The sequence below is a fragment of the Macrobrachium rosenbergii genome, chromosome 21 (assembly GCF_040412425.1).
Source record: "Macrobrachium rosenbergii isolate ZJJX-2024 chromosome 21, ASM4041242v1, whole genome shotgun sequence".
Classification (NCBI taxonomy): Eukaryota; Metazoa; Arthropoda; class Malacostraca; order Decapoda; family Palaemonidae; genus Macrobrachium; species Macrobrachium rosenbergii.
The window spans coordinates 39,860,036-39,874,787 of record NC_089761.1 but is presented as its reverse complement, the minus strand read 5'-3'; the positions used below and the strand labels follow the sequence as shown (position 1 = coordinate 39,874,787).

Genomic DNA, 14,752 nt, shown 5'->3' with positions numbered 1-14,752 from the left:
CCTTGCCGTAAACCGGGGACTGCCTGTAATAGTAATAATAATAATAATAATGATAATAATGCAGTAATAGAAAAGCCTCATTGGGGACTACAAAGCTTTGACATAATTTTATGTATTTATTTAGAAGATCGTGAATACTGTAGTTCTCAACAGAACGAAGCAAGGTGAGGTTAGTAAGAAACAAAGACCGTACATATCTGAAAATGCATACAAAGTGTTCTGCAACTCCTTCGTGCTCATGGCTGTTTGAATTTTCCTCCAGTGGTTGTTTCTGAGGGGATACCAAGTGGACGGATAAGCTAAATAGAAACTGGTTGTACTGTGTTAAAAAGCTTCTTAGTGAAAACTGAAGGCTTGAAAATCTGTCATAGTGAGACTGGACTGAGTCACCCAAGTTTGAGTACTATAGGTTTTAAGAACAAAGGCCTGATTGTGTTATTGGTCTTTTTAAAAAATGCATTCAGGCCTTTAAAATTTTAACATTGGCTTTTGTTTAGAGGCTGAAGTCATGTGAATGTTTTGCATAGCATGTTGAGTAGCTGGTACTATCGTCTGGTTAAGGACATGTCAAGGAAACTTTAACCAATGATAAGTGGCCTTGTTGACGATGCCTGTGCTTAGGACTAGAAGCTCCCTCCTTTAGACGATTCTGATGGGAGTTATCAAGAACTATTGGTTGGAACATGAATGGGTTATAATTGTACTACAAAATAAACTGTGAATCCAGTGAGCAATTTATAAGAATGCATATTTTGTAATAAAGTGACAGGCCTTAAGTTAAAATTATTGTTCTATTATGTTCAGACCATCTAGCATGTCTGAAATATTTGATGATTCTATATTCCATAGCTTCCAGTTGTCCTCAGGTCATATTGAGAAATAGAGTCTAGTCACACCAAATATGTGACTAAGGCAAAAGTGCACGTCATGACTCGATTGAACAGCCCCATGGCCCTACTCTCAGCAACCCTCGTAACTTTTTTTTTTCCTGTGGTTCTTGACAGACTCAGAGCCTGGTGACTGTTGTCTCTGGTTCCAGGATTGATGAGGTTCGGTCTTTTGAGGTGGATTCCTTGCCAGAGGTTGATGAAATGGTGTTACCTTTTGAGTGGGAACGGAGTGCCCTTCTCAGCGTTTTGACCCATGGACAGATGATGCAGAGCCTTTTGGACATTTTCTTGCGAACTTCTGCAGTAAGAACGATAATGAAGAAAATGCCGACGCCCCTGAGGCAGTTGATGGCTGCGGGAAGATACCATAGGTATGTGTGCCACTCGTTGCCAACAATTATCTTGTAATAAGATATCAGAAATGCAACTACCTCCAAAACCCAAGTGGATCCCGCCCAAAAGGCCAGCTTTGTCGAGTCAGCCCACCTGGAAGAGGAAGTGGAGAAAGTATAGAGAGTATCTGGGTTAATGACATACAGGTGAATCAAAATAGCCTGTCCTTAAATATAGTACTATTCTTAGTTCCTGAGTCCTAGATAACCATACCACAATTTGCCCTCTCTTTAAAGACTTCAGAAGGAAAATGAGCAGAAATAAGAGAAAGATGCTAATGCTTTCAGGAGGATAAAGTTTACCATCTGGTATGACACAGGACTAAGTCCCTCTGATCAGGAAGAAGGAAGCTAAAACTAAAGGGATTGAAAAAGCTACAAGAACTGACTTATGAGAAAAATTTTTTGAGAGTTTCATTTTCACTGACCACCACTGAGGCTTATTTACTAATATTGCATAATAGAGAGAAGTATTAAAAGAGACTGCTGATCAAATAGTATACTTAGATACCTAAATAGTATACGCAAATACTGATGTCTCAGAAGATGCATTAATGGGCTTTTATAGATAATGTTTAGGGTGTTGTTTCAGATTTAGCTGGCCTTGTGCCAGCACGGGCTCTTGCTCCTAGAACAGCCCATAACTGTTGATGAGTCTGTGAGATGGATAGGTTAGATGAAAACTTTATTATGATGTATGCAAGTGATTGTGTTGGGAGATGAATGTACAGAATCTTCGAAGTTGTTATTGGCTGGTGCGAGCCGCAAAATAGTTTCTACACACAGACAGGGCAAAACAGAGGTAATGATTCGGACGTCTGTGTTTGTCGGCAGACAAACAGATCGCGATTGTGAGAGACATAATAAACGTACGATGATAAAACATATCAATGGAAAGGCCAGGAAATTCCACATATGGAAAGTTGCATGAGATTCGAGACAGGTTAATGAATACAACGCGGTAGCATAATGTATGTGAAATGGCGAGACGTTTGGCGTCTTCACAAACAGAAACATACATACAGTTTGATACAGAAGATTCTGTGGAACATTATGAGTACATGATTGGAATGCTTGCATGGCAATGCAAGTAGTGGTGATTGTACGTAAATCGAGTCAACAATGGTTAGGAGAAACCGACGGAAATATTGTATGGTAGAAGTTGCGTTCCTTGAGAGAGAGAAAATGGGATGCTCTGTTTTTTTTTTTTTTTTCTTTTTTGTTTCCTCCGATGGATGACGCACGCACACACACACACACGTGCGCTCGAAAGGCCGCGATACGGTCTCTAATAGGCCTAAGCACCGACTCTCTCCGATGGTTCCTGGCGAGTTTTCAAAATACGGTGGTGCTTATATTTTATACAGTAATTGTCTTTCAGTGTTCTCTCGTCAGTATTGTAGCTCCTGCAGAATAGGAGAGTCTTTAGTTCTTTTTAAAATTTGCTTTCTTCTTGTATGCTCTTCACTTCAGGCGGTATTTTGTTGTATAGTCCTGGTGCACTGTGTACAAATGCTCTCTCGCCTGACTTACAATTTGTTCTAGGTTCAAATAGCCTTATGCTTCACTAGCATGTCTGATTACAATATTCATTTCAGGTCTAAAGAAGCTTAAGCAGTTTCTCAGATGTGTTGTTGGTTCGTCATATTTTAGTGCTTTAAAGACTGTAAATAGCATTTTATACTCTATTCTAGCTTTTACTGGGAGCAAATGTAGCTCAATTAGTGCTGGGGTTATTTTATCACTGGAATGTAATCTTTTCATTAACTTGGTGGCTCTATTTTGTGCTTGCAGTTTTCTTAGTAGGTAGTTAGGGAGACCTTAGTATATAACGTTGCAGTAGTCAAGCCTCGAAAGTATTTGGTTGCAAATTGCTGTTTTCAGAGTATCTTCGTTTAGGTATTTTCTAATAAATGCAATGTTTCTAATATGGCAGTTACAGGTTTTTGTAATATGCAATATATGGTTCTTCATCGACAATTTATTATCAATAAATACGCCAAAGTTCCCCACTGCTGCCACAATATTTATTGTTGACGAACCAATAGTTATTCTTTTGAAGTGTTCATATTTTCGTAGTGCACTGTCAGATCCAAATAGCATACACTCAGTTTTGTCTTCATTTTCAACTTCCTCGCAGACATCCATTTTTTTATATTTTTCATTATTGCATCAATTTTACTAATTTGTTTTAACATGTCCATCTCTTGTTGTTTTAACATGTTATTTTATTCGTAATTTGTCTCTTTTCATTTGCTGCTGTGCTCTCTTCGTTTGTAGATTTGATCAGAGGCACTTTTTTTTTTGTCTTCAGTGACACAGCATAAGTTTTGTCCATATTTGTCATGGTCTTTGCATCTTTATCAACATTGTCAGTTTTGTTTTGGATTTCATCTATGTTGATCATTACGGCAATAGTTTTCTGAGCCGAATCCTGAATCAACTTTGTTAATATCTCTGTTTTCATTTATTTCTTCAAGTTCATCTTCAGTGAGTTTTTTTTGTGTGTTTTTTGTTCAGGCTTCTTGCAATTATTGCATATGTACAGTATGTTGTCACTCCGAAGTATGGTTTTTTATCTGACCTCGATACCTGAACATTCGTAGAGGAACCATCATCACACATTTCACAGCAAGTTCCTACGTCATCAGCTTCCCCGGAGCAGTGTCCGCAGGGAACCCCAAAATGTTAGAGGAGATGTTTCTGAACTAGTTATTACAAAAATATTGTCAACAGATTTCTACTTTACTTTTATCCCTCCTCCTTTCATGTTTTTTTTTACATTATTGGATTTGACAACCAGCGCTTCCCAGGTTAATAAATTCTCAATTTTCAGCACTAGTCTTATATATTCCCCAGTTTTCTGTTATGGGATTGCAGGGTCTCTGAAGTAATGTTCTTTTGTGTTTTTGTAAGGTTTTACAACTGAACAAATGTTCGGTGTTGTCCTCCTCCTCTCTACAGATATAGCAAACCTCGTCCTTGTATTTACCAAATGGGAATAAGTACAGTATGTTTACTTCTCCACTTGCAATTCTGTGTCTCGGGCTGTAAGGAAAACACAAGTCTCGGTTCTTTTGTTGCTAGCTATGTTTCAGTGCTGGGGAAAAACGACAGAGAGAGAGAGAGAGAGAGAGAGAGAGAGAGAGAGAGAGAGAGAGAGAGAGAGAGAGAGAGAGAGAGCGCAAAACCGCCATCTGGTGCATGATCTTTCAGTCACCGTGTTACGTCAGTGGCTTTTCCGAAGTGCCCCACCCGTGATGTTAAGTGGCGTTCTTTCAGTTTTAGTTTCTTGTTCTCGCTGTTCATGAATAATGTTACTTTAAAAGAATATTACTACTTGCAAGTTGAATTGCAGTCTTTGTCTGTATTCAACATTCCAAAAAGACTTTGAGAACGCCACCTATCAACAATAAAGTTACATTCTTGAATGAAATAAAAGACGGAACGGTTGAAATTACTCACACGTTACGTTTCTCGTATTTCCTGAGTCCCGAATGCTGGCGCAGTGATGGTTTGGCGTTTGGTCTTTGGTCCTCATTCGTACTTTTGTAGTTGTTTCCATCGATTCCCGTTTCTATACAAGAGGGAAAATTATACTAAAATTAGACTGATTAGATGATTTGGGTCTGCGAGGCAATGAAAATATTTTAAATATATATTAATAGTTTCTCATAAAGATTATCTCCGTTGAAACTTGTCTGAATGGAATAGTGTCAGGATTAGGTTTTAACAAATTGATCAGATGGCGTATATCATGTGGTTGCGTCGCAATAACCAAGGTTTATTGGTCTAAAAAGTCTTTTGCCTAAGATTAAATAACAGCATTGAAGTAGATAAACAGTATCTCTCACAAACAACTTTCAGAGATTACACCGACATAAAATCATGTAGAAACCCATTTAAAATAGAAATGCTGATTACTCTTGAAAAATAATGATCATATTCTTTGAAAAAGATTAGTTTTCAAGAAGATCATATAAACAACTGGATTTAAGACAAATTCTTTCGAAGTCTGCATCTGGGAAAGAGGATAGTTATCATTCACATCTTGGCAAGCTGAGAGGAAACGTCTTCACGTTGAGCAAAGAATCTTGTAGCAATAAATGGTGAAGAGACGAGTCATTTACATGTATTACGATTTGGTACAGGATGTGCATATGAAAATTGACTGGTACTTCTCGTCATTGGCGTTTTAGTCCATCAGAATTATTGATAGTACTTAGTTACACTGTTTGCATTTTTGCCATCTGTTTGACGGGGTTGATTTTGAAGAATGGAAATGCTCGAAAAAGTAAAGGTCAGATTCAAAAAAGGATGCGTTAGCAGTCATCTTAGATACTAATGAAACTCCATTCAGAATTTCTGCGTACTCGAGGTTTGGGAATGTAGCCAACTGGCTGCTTATACTTAGAATTCCTTGCATAGGTCCTTGCTACAAGTGGATCCACACAACTCAGGTTTTCATTATCTAGAAAGGTAAAACTGTCTTCGATGACCTAAGGCCAGCTTGACTTGATAGCAATAGCAAAAACCAGCCATAATAAAGATATGACAGAGTCTTGACTACAGGACATGAGAATGAAGTGAATACTCACTGTCTTCATGAGATGAACTATGTTGAGCTCCTTGTTCTAGCTTCTTGAGTTTTGCACGTCTTGCCAGATTGCTGCTTGTCAAGAAGACAGCATTTGCAACGAGGGAGATGGACATCGGCATGTACAGGTAGAGCAGTTGGGCTTTTTCATCTGAGAGGATCGAAAGACTGTCCGTCAGTGAACAGATGCAACGAAAAGGCGCACATTGCATCAGTTAAGGCAGAGCCTTATTCATGGAAGCCTTGCAAAAGGAAATGACATTGGCAGACCTCACGTCATCTAGATTAACTTACCAGAGAAGAAGCAGGAACTGAGGCCAACCTTTGGTGTGACAATTGAACAGTCCAGATCTGCTCTGTAATGGTCAAGGGTCAAAGCCACTGCTGTGATTATGCCTGGCGTGCCCCATGCCCACAAACAGTGGCATAGCAGTCGGCAGTTGTCTGGAACTCTGACGTCCCTATGAATTTATGAAATGAGAATAAATGTTAACTTGGGATTTCATTGTTAGAAACTGCAAATACTCTTATACAACACAGGCTGACAAAAGCAAAGAGAATGAAGAGGCAAAATTGTGGCCTGACCAAAGTGATTTCAATCTGGGAAGTAAAAAAAAAATTGGCTATTAAGTACTTTATGCTAAAGTTATAATGTGCAAGTATCTTGAAAATTCTAAATTATGTGATAAAGGAAAGAAGAGATAATGAGTTACTTGTAATTTCTCTGTGCCAAGTCAATGAAAATGGGATCAGAGGCCGGAAAAGGGAATGTTTTTCCTTACAGGGTGAGAAGCAGTGGCTCCAGACAGATGGATGTATTCCACAGGAAAGCAGCTAACATGAAGAACAATGTGGACCCAGCTGCCAAAATAATGAAGGGGTCAGTTGAGGTCAAATATGCAGAAGTAAGTCACCTATTGAAAAAATACTCTGTTGAATAGTACAAAGATCTCTAGCTTTCGATTGAAATAAAGAAGAGGTTAAATAAAAATAGTTGGTGCTCAAACTTTGTTGAAGCAAACATTTCCTTAATAAAAACTGTAACTTAGGAATGTTAAGACTTTACAGTCTTTCTTCAATACTGGTCATTTGTGACATAAGTTTAAGTTTTCACATTATTCCACAGTGAAGTACAGAACCCAGGCCATACTGACTCACCTATTAATGGACAAGCAACACTATCATTTCGTAGAGGTGCTGTCAATTGAATGATTTCGGACAGAAAGGCCAGAAAGTAAGAGAACACATAGCTCAGAAGAATTCTCCCAGCCAGTGTGTTAATCTGTAGGATGAAAGACTCACTTGTAAAGGAACACCGTCAAATTTGCAATGAACTTTCAAAATCAGTCACTTATTCGAGGCATCTGTTGAAAGTTTTAGTAATGACTTTTATCTTTTGCTGGGCAGAGGCATTATTCCTGCACTAAATTCTCCTCTTTTCCTCATAGCACAAACAGTAGGCTTAATGAAAACTGTGAAGTTTTGTAAAATGACACCAAATAATTCTAGCAAATAGTGTAATGGTGAGAAATAAAGAGTGATATTGGAGAGGAACAAGAAGTGAAAACTCACCCTTTTCACGGTAACAGTGCCTCGTCTGACTCTTGAGGAGGTGAGGATGTAAGCAGTGTACAGGAGAGCAGCGCATGATATCGTCAACAACAAAGGTATAACTATGAACTTTTCTTGGTGTTTCACGGACATTCTGTGCATATTGCTGCAGATATAGATTTGTACCCTGGTGATGTTATTTAGGACATAATGATCGATGCAGTACTCTGTGTTTCTTAGTTTCACAAATGTAAAATTGCAGCCACTTTCGTTATCTATCACAGTCACACCCATCGTCTGGTCCTCAACTATTGTGGCATAATCGTCCCCGTTCTGCTGACCGAAATCATATGGTATAAAACCCCATTCTAGATTTTTGCACTTGGGAAAGTTTGTGTACGTTAATTCCGTAATTCTGGCAGCCACAAACTCTGGTTCCTTGAGAATGTCCAAGTCATATTCCCCGCTAATGCAGCTTAAGCTTTCATCGAAGTATTGGCCTTCGGGACAACATTTCCCAATAGGGAGACCGTCGCTATAATGATCGAGTGTTTCTTCAGGTAAGATGTAAGCTGTGTCCCTCAGACACAGCATTACCATAGAGTCTGCTGCGCCTGTATCGTCCTCATAATCTTCTACACAGTAATTGATTGTAGTTAGATTTCCATCATTGGTTTTGACAGACAGAGCACCTTCGTTGTCCACCCACCAGTGGATGTGCTTGTCTGCTGTTTTGAATGTGGTATTGCAGGTCTTACCAAATAGACTAGGCAGTGCTGTTTGGTGAAGGTAGGATTCCATTAGTTTCGTCATGTGACTGGATGACCTGAAGTTCCTTTTTGTTGGTACGCAACCATTGTCAGACCAGATTTCATCAGAAGAGCAACATTTATTGAACTTGCTTTGGCATACGAAGGCGCCACTGTCCTCGCCAAAGAATTCTTTGCAGCAAGATGAAACTGCATGACAGTTATTTGAGTAGTCGCAAAGAATCATTGTGCCACCGTCGTTGTATGCATAGGTCTTATCTGATTTGATTATCCTGAAAGGTTTGCTGTTTTCGATCAAAAGTGGTGCAGATTCCAGGTTAGTGTTGAGGAAAGTGCGAATTCGATCAACGTAGTGAACGGCATCCCCAAGATGAGCGTGGGATTCATAAGAAAGTGCATCGTTCTGGCTTGTATTACAGCAGTTTCTCACTCTCAGACAGACTGCAGCTACCAGAGTGCCATTCGTCAGCTCTTCTGGCGATGATGCCTTGAGTTCTGCACAGTACTGCTCGTGGTCGTATATTTCCCCTGACGTGTAGTCTTGGAGACGCCCATCTGCTAGAAATGCATGACTCTGTGGTGTCAATTCTATTTCCACTACGGAACATGAGATCAGCTTTCCAGTTCTGTAAGTTATGTTTGTTGAATTGCCTCTGAGGAGATTCTTGATGTGGTGTTCTGGCGTTGGGTCTTTCCCTTTCTTGCAGTCCCGTGCGACAGTGTCGTGGAACTCATCTTCAGCACAGCATTTCCTGATAACCGGGGCGTCCTCCAGACTCCCCTCCACCCACGTAAGGATCAAGGAAGTAAACAAGAGCCGTGTAATTTTCATGAGTCCCAAGAGCATGGCAACATTTTCCAAGAACCTGTGGGATAGAAATAGGTGCAAACACTTTATAAGAAATTGCTCAGTACCTGAGAATCAACAGTCATGTGATTTCAAACTACGTCCTCAGTAACAAGTCAGTAGGGACACAGGTAAAATACGTGACTGCGTTGCATGTGTAATTGCAATAAATCACGTGTTTTGATTTACCGTCAATAAAATCAGAATCCTCCTTACGTTGCACATATAATTGCGATAAATCACTGTTTTGATTTACTGTCGATAAGATCAAAATCCACTTTACTTTTAGGTTAAACAGGCCTCATTGGATCAGCGCACGTGCGCAGACGCGCATATACAGTACGTGAGGTAAACGTCATCTTGGAAAAACACAAAATCGAGAGATACAGTCCTTGGACTTTCACCCAGGGACTTCGTCAAAGTTTGCTTGCAAACAAAACGCGATACTTTGCTTTGAGTCGACTCTGTTATTCCCTTGTATTTCTCGTTGAAATATCGGTTTATTTCCTGACCAGTTTCAGTTGTCAGAGCGTCATATCAATCCGAGTAAAAATGAAAAATAAAAAAAAAATACTTTGAAAGGTAAGTGTGTGGGAATCAGAGGCGGATGTGTAAGCGATAAGGATGTGTTGGTATGCCTGAGAGCCACCTCCAACGGTTATCCCCCTCCCCACCCCCGACAACACGAAGTTGTGAGTATGCATACTGTAGTACCACTCCTACCAAATCCTTACTTTAAATTCATGTATTCCGAAGTTTGGATGCCACGTCAAAGTTAAAAATGGGAATCTGGTGTTATAGAAGTGGTGGTTGTTGCAAAAGAGAGTTCAACACGAGAAGATTACAGTTAATTGCGGAAAGACCTTTGTCAAGGTCAACCTAGGAGCAAAGGTGTGCTGCTCGTGAGGTTAATCTGCAGTCAGGTGAGAAGGGAGGTCATGTGAAGCACAGTAGAAGGAACTTAGTTTCTACAAGACTTTATGTGATATAAAGAATTCGTATAAACGGATTATATATATACTATAGTAGTGTATATATTCTCACAGCTGTTAAATAAGATCACTTTCCCGTGGGTGTGAAGTGATTTCGGTTTTAAGTGATTTTTTGCCAAATGTTTGTGAATATTAAAGTAAAGATTGTCTATAAGTGATAATCATTAGTATATATATAATATACATGCATACATACACACACACAAACACACACACATACACACACATATATACATGTGTGTGTTTGTGGGCAAAAGCTGTATATGAACCTTTATTCGTAATTGGCACAAAGACAGTTTTGAGTATCTACACAGATTTGTAACATTATTGTGGACCTTAAAATGTCCCGTTAGCAGGAGAAGGTTCTGTGCAATCCCACTCTGGCTCTTTTGGAGAAGGTCATTGGCCTAGCAACCTCATCCCAAAAGACATGCATTGGTTGAAGCTGAGGTTGGGAAGAACATTTCGAAAATATCTATGAAAATGTATTATTATTATTATTATTATTATTATTATTATTATTATTATTATTATTATTATTATTATTATTATTCAGACGATGAACCCTATTCATATGGAACAAGCCCACGGGGGCCATTGATCTGAAATTCAAGCTTCCAGAGCATATGGTGTTTATTCGAAAAGAGTAACAGAAAGTAAATAGAAATGCAGAGAGATCAGTTATTAGAAAATCATAAATAAATAAATAAAAATGTAAGTAAATTATTAAAATAAAGGGAGAATTATATTAGGGTAGTAATGATAGAGGTGATGTGGAGGAAATTGAGGATTCAAGGTACAGAGGGCAAGTTGAGAGAGAGAAATTTTTCATGATCGAATTAAGGAACGGTTTGACGTATACCTCCTTGGCGGTTCAATATTTTGTATTTCCGTAGGGGGGGGGGGTAGCGCCCCCAGTTCACCTCACGAGGTGTGGTGTAGGCATTATTAAAGGTTCTTTGCAGCGTCCCATTGGCCCCTAGCTGCAACCCCTTTCATTCCTTTTACTGTGCCTCCATTCATATTCTCTTTCTTCCATCGTGCTATCCACCCTCTCCTAACAGTTATTTCGTAGTGCAACTGCGAGGTTTTCCTCCTGGGACACCTTTCAAACCTACCTACCCACCCACTCTCAATTTCCCTTCCAGCTCTGAGTGACCTCATAGGTCCCAGTGCTTGGCCCTTGACCTGAGCTTTATATTCCATTCCATTCGGTATTTTATATGAACGAAGTTAGAGACAGGAGGTTAGACTCTGATACTGGTGCAAAGAGAGGAAAGCGAATCGGGGACAGAATGGGGAATGGCTAACGTTTTTCAGGGATGCAGCAATGGTTGGCAATAGGCCTAGTGAAAAGAAAGTACAAGAGCCGGCTGAAAGGTTTGGGAAGAGAAAGTTGACAGTGAATATGAGCACAAATAAAGGGTTTTATAGAAGATGGACCGGTTGCACAGGTGCTTAGGAGTGAATGTGGATGCTGGTAGGGTGAAAGGAGGGGCAGTCAGTGGAATGTGTGAAGTTAGGAAAGTATTGTAGCAGGATGTGTGAGGAAAATGGGGAGAGACTATAAGAGTGTTTGTGGAAGCCAAGGTTACAGTGTGTACAGTATAGGGATTTCGAGCCAGATAGCCTGTATTGAAGTGCTGAATGCCAATAATAATAATAATAATAATAATAATAATTAAAAATATTCAAGCTGCTGTGACCAATTCTTTGCGTAGTAATGGCATAAGATATGGAAGGTGAGAAAAACGGAGATATGCCGAAGTGGTACTGAAGAACCCTATGAATAAAGTTTATATTATTATTATTATTATTATTATTATTAGACGAAAGAACAAACAAACAACTGTGTTAAAGAAAAACCCATGGGAAGGCAAACCTGTTTAGCGCGAGTTGCCAATACGCGCAAGACGTAAGTAAGCAAAATTATAAAATTATCGTACGCAAACGTAAACCGGTTTGGCCCTTGCTTGCCAACGCGCTTCCAGGAGTAGAAGGATCCATTTAACGCAAATGGTGCTTTGATTCATTAAAAAGAAAAGAATAATGCTGGCGATTACTGTATGGTTAATTGAAATTCGATCAGCAAAGACCGGGGTCTGGAATGACCACATCTAGACTATATAGGATTTATAGACGCACATCCTGAGCTAGACCTGTAAAATTCAGATTCGAGGTTTTACATAGATCATTGTTTTTTCATTGCATAAATGGTGCCTATCTGTCATCTCTCATTTGGAATCCGGGTCACTACTGTATAAATGGACTTTCGGCTGTCTGGTACAAGTTGCTTGTACACCATGAGTGGTAATGCTCGATGGAGCTTGTGATCGATTCGGTCATCAGTCACATTCCAACCCAATGTTCCAGATTCTGGAAAAGAAATAATTTTCCTACAGTGGAAAATGAAAAGGCTCGGAATGTCAAAAGGTGGGCTCACAATGAGTCTTCACTTCACAAGGTTCGCAAAATATATAATAATAATAATCACTGGACGAAGCCGTAGCAGGTTCATAGTTATCTCTTACCGTTTTTGTAATAGCTATCATCTTTAAATGTATTTTTATTTTCATTATTTCTGTTCGTTCTTCTCTTTATCTCTTCGAATACCAAATACATTTTATAGCATTGCCAGGAGAGCCACAACGCCCATACAAATCTGGCATGACTTCAGGGAGCCAGAATTACCTGTAAAAACTAGTGACCACGGAAACCCAACGGTCTCCCCTTCCACCCGTTTCATTGTTTACAATTGACCTTCATTTTGGTTGTATGCTAATCCTTCTTTCTCTCTATGTCTCTCTCTTTCTCTTTCTGCTGAAACTTCGGCAACGACGAGCACCTGTACTTTGACTGACAAAACTCTCGGAAAGAAAAGACACGGACACTCTCACAAAGCAACCAAGAGCAGAAGTTCCTTTCAAGATTTTCGAACCACATCCTTCTACAGTCCTTACCGTGTCACAGCTTCAAGCTTTGGCGAAGGTCTGGCGAGAAGTGACGATGGTTCTGTGCTTGTAGGATGATGATTGGCTGCCTTCTTAGCATCCCTTCCTTTACAGAGAGAGAGAGAGAGAGAGAGAGAGAGAGAGAGAGAGAGAGAGAGTGTGTTTACCTTTATTTTTGCAATGTTTTGTTTTTTATCATTCGAAGTCAAAACTGGCGTTTCTTCCGTCTGGTAACCTTTTTAGTACTACGCAGTACCCACCTTGTTGGCAACTGGGCATCCTGTGTCAAGATTTTCCTGCTTGCCGTAGTAAGAGACGGGCCTGGGGCGACTCCTGCATAAATGCGCTGTTGGGGATTCTTGCTTTGTTTTCTGTTATGATATTTATGAACAGGTGTTTCCTTTTGAATCTTGCCTTTTTCATCTAGCCTTGTCTACCAAGTCGGCAGTGTTGAAAATCCTTCATATTTATTGAGTGCAGGCATACACACACACACATATAGTATGTGTATGTGATATAGGTGATATATATATATATATATATATATATATATATATATATATATATATGTATATATTTATGTATGTATATATATATATATATATATATATATATTTGTGTGTGTGTGTGTGTGTGTGTGTGTGTGTGTATGATGGTATGATGAAAATAGTCAAGTCACTGAGTGATTGGAAACAGAGTAGCAGGTTTTGCTCAAGAGATGGACGTGAGACTCGGAATGTCAGTGGGAGTCAAGGTGTGAATGTATTAAGAGATTGTTGAGCCAGTTCTCCTTTAAGAAGTAAAGTGTGACTGTAGAATGTGAATTGAAGCAGAATTGTTGAGACATGAGATGAAGTGTTACGTAGTATTTGTGACATGAGAAGGATTGAAAGTGACTATAGAAATGTGTAGAATGTGTAAAAAGTTTGCCATACGTGGATGGACAGAGCAGTGTTTTTCGAGATGGTCTGGTCATGTGGAAAGAATGGAGGATGAGAGACTGGTTAAGGGATGGATAGATGGTTTGAAAGAGCTGATAGACTAGAGGGCTTCAGCATTCAGGAAGCGAATGAGTGCGAACAAGATTGAGGTGAATGGCGTTTTGTGTGCAAGTATACGAAGCAACTAACAATGCGGAAGTTTTATGCACAGGGGTTCATTCACGGTTCAGCCTTTTTAGCTTGCACATTATATATAAATAGAGAGAGCGAGAGAAGAATATATATATATATATATATATATATATATATATATATATATATATATATATATATATATATATATATTAATATATATATATATATAATTATATATATATATATATATATACCACTTGATGTAAGTATGTATTCATGCAAGCATTTGTTTGTTTATTGCTTTGTTCTTTTGTAATTTTTTGTCTGCCTTTTGGCACATTGCTGCTTCTTTTCTCATATTAATCTTTTTCGTAAAAGAATGATAAATTTTTTTAAAATTCTATTTTCTGTAATTATAGTTTCTGGCATCTTCCCTCCGGAATTCGTTCCAAGTAGCCAATATCATTTCTCAGTATTTGTACACAATCGAAGCTACGTACGATTGTTGCAGTTACGTAGGACAAGCGTTGACTTACTTAATTTCATATTTGGACCAGTTTTGGCTACTTTGTGACGCGAGTGTGTAGAAATTAAGCAATCAGTTATCAGCTACTTGGTCCAGAGTATGGCGACAAGTTGCCAAAAGACCCCAGAGAGCCGAAAAACCATCAGTTTCCAGGAGAAAG

The 14,752-nt window shown here is 39.1% G+C and overlaps 1 protein-coding gene across 1 annotated transcript; it reads right to left on the bottom strand.

Annotated features, from left to right (window-relative positions):
* Window positions 1-103: 103 nt before the first annotated feature.
* On the bottom strand, window positions 104-13,066 carry LOC136849977 (uncharacterized). Its single transcript, XM_067123514.1, has 8 exons — window positions 13,000-13,066; window positions 7,452-9,066; window positions 7,038-7,161; window positions 6,662-6,740; window positions 6,174-6,340; window positions 5,881-6,030; window positions 4,748-4,859; window positions 104-1,376 (listed from the first exon to the last, which is right to left on the bottom strand). The coding sequence occupies exons 2-8, from the start codon at window positions 9,045-9,047 to the stop codon at window positions 1,007-1,009; spliced, it is 2,598 nt and encodes an 865-aa protein (XP_066979615.1). The 5' UTR covers window positions 9,048-9,066; window positions 13,000-13,066; the 3' UTR covers window positions 104-1,006.
* Window positions 13,067-14,752: the final 1,686 nt, after the last annotated feature.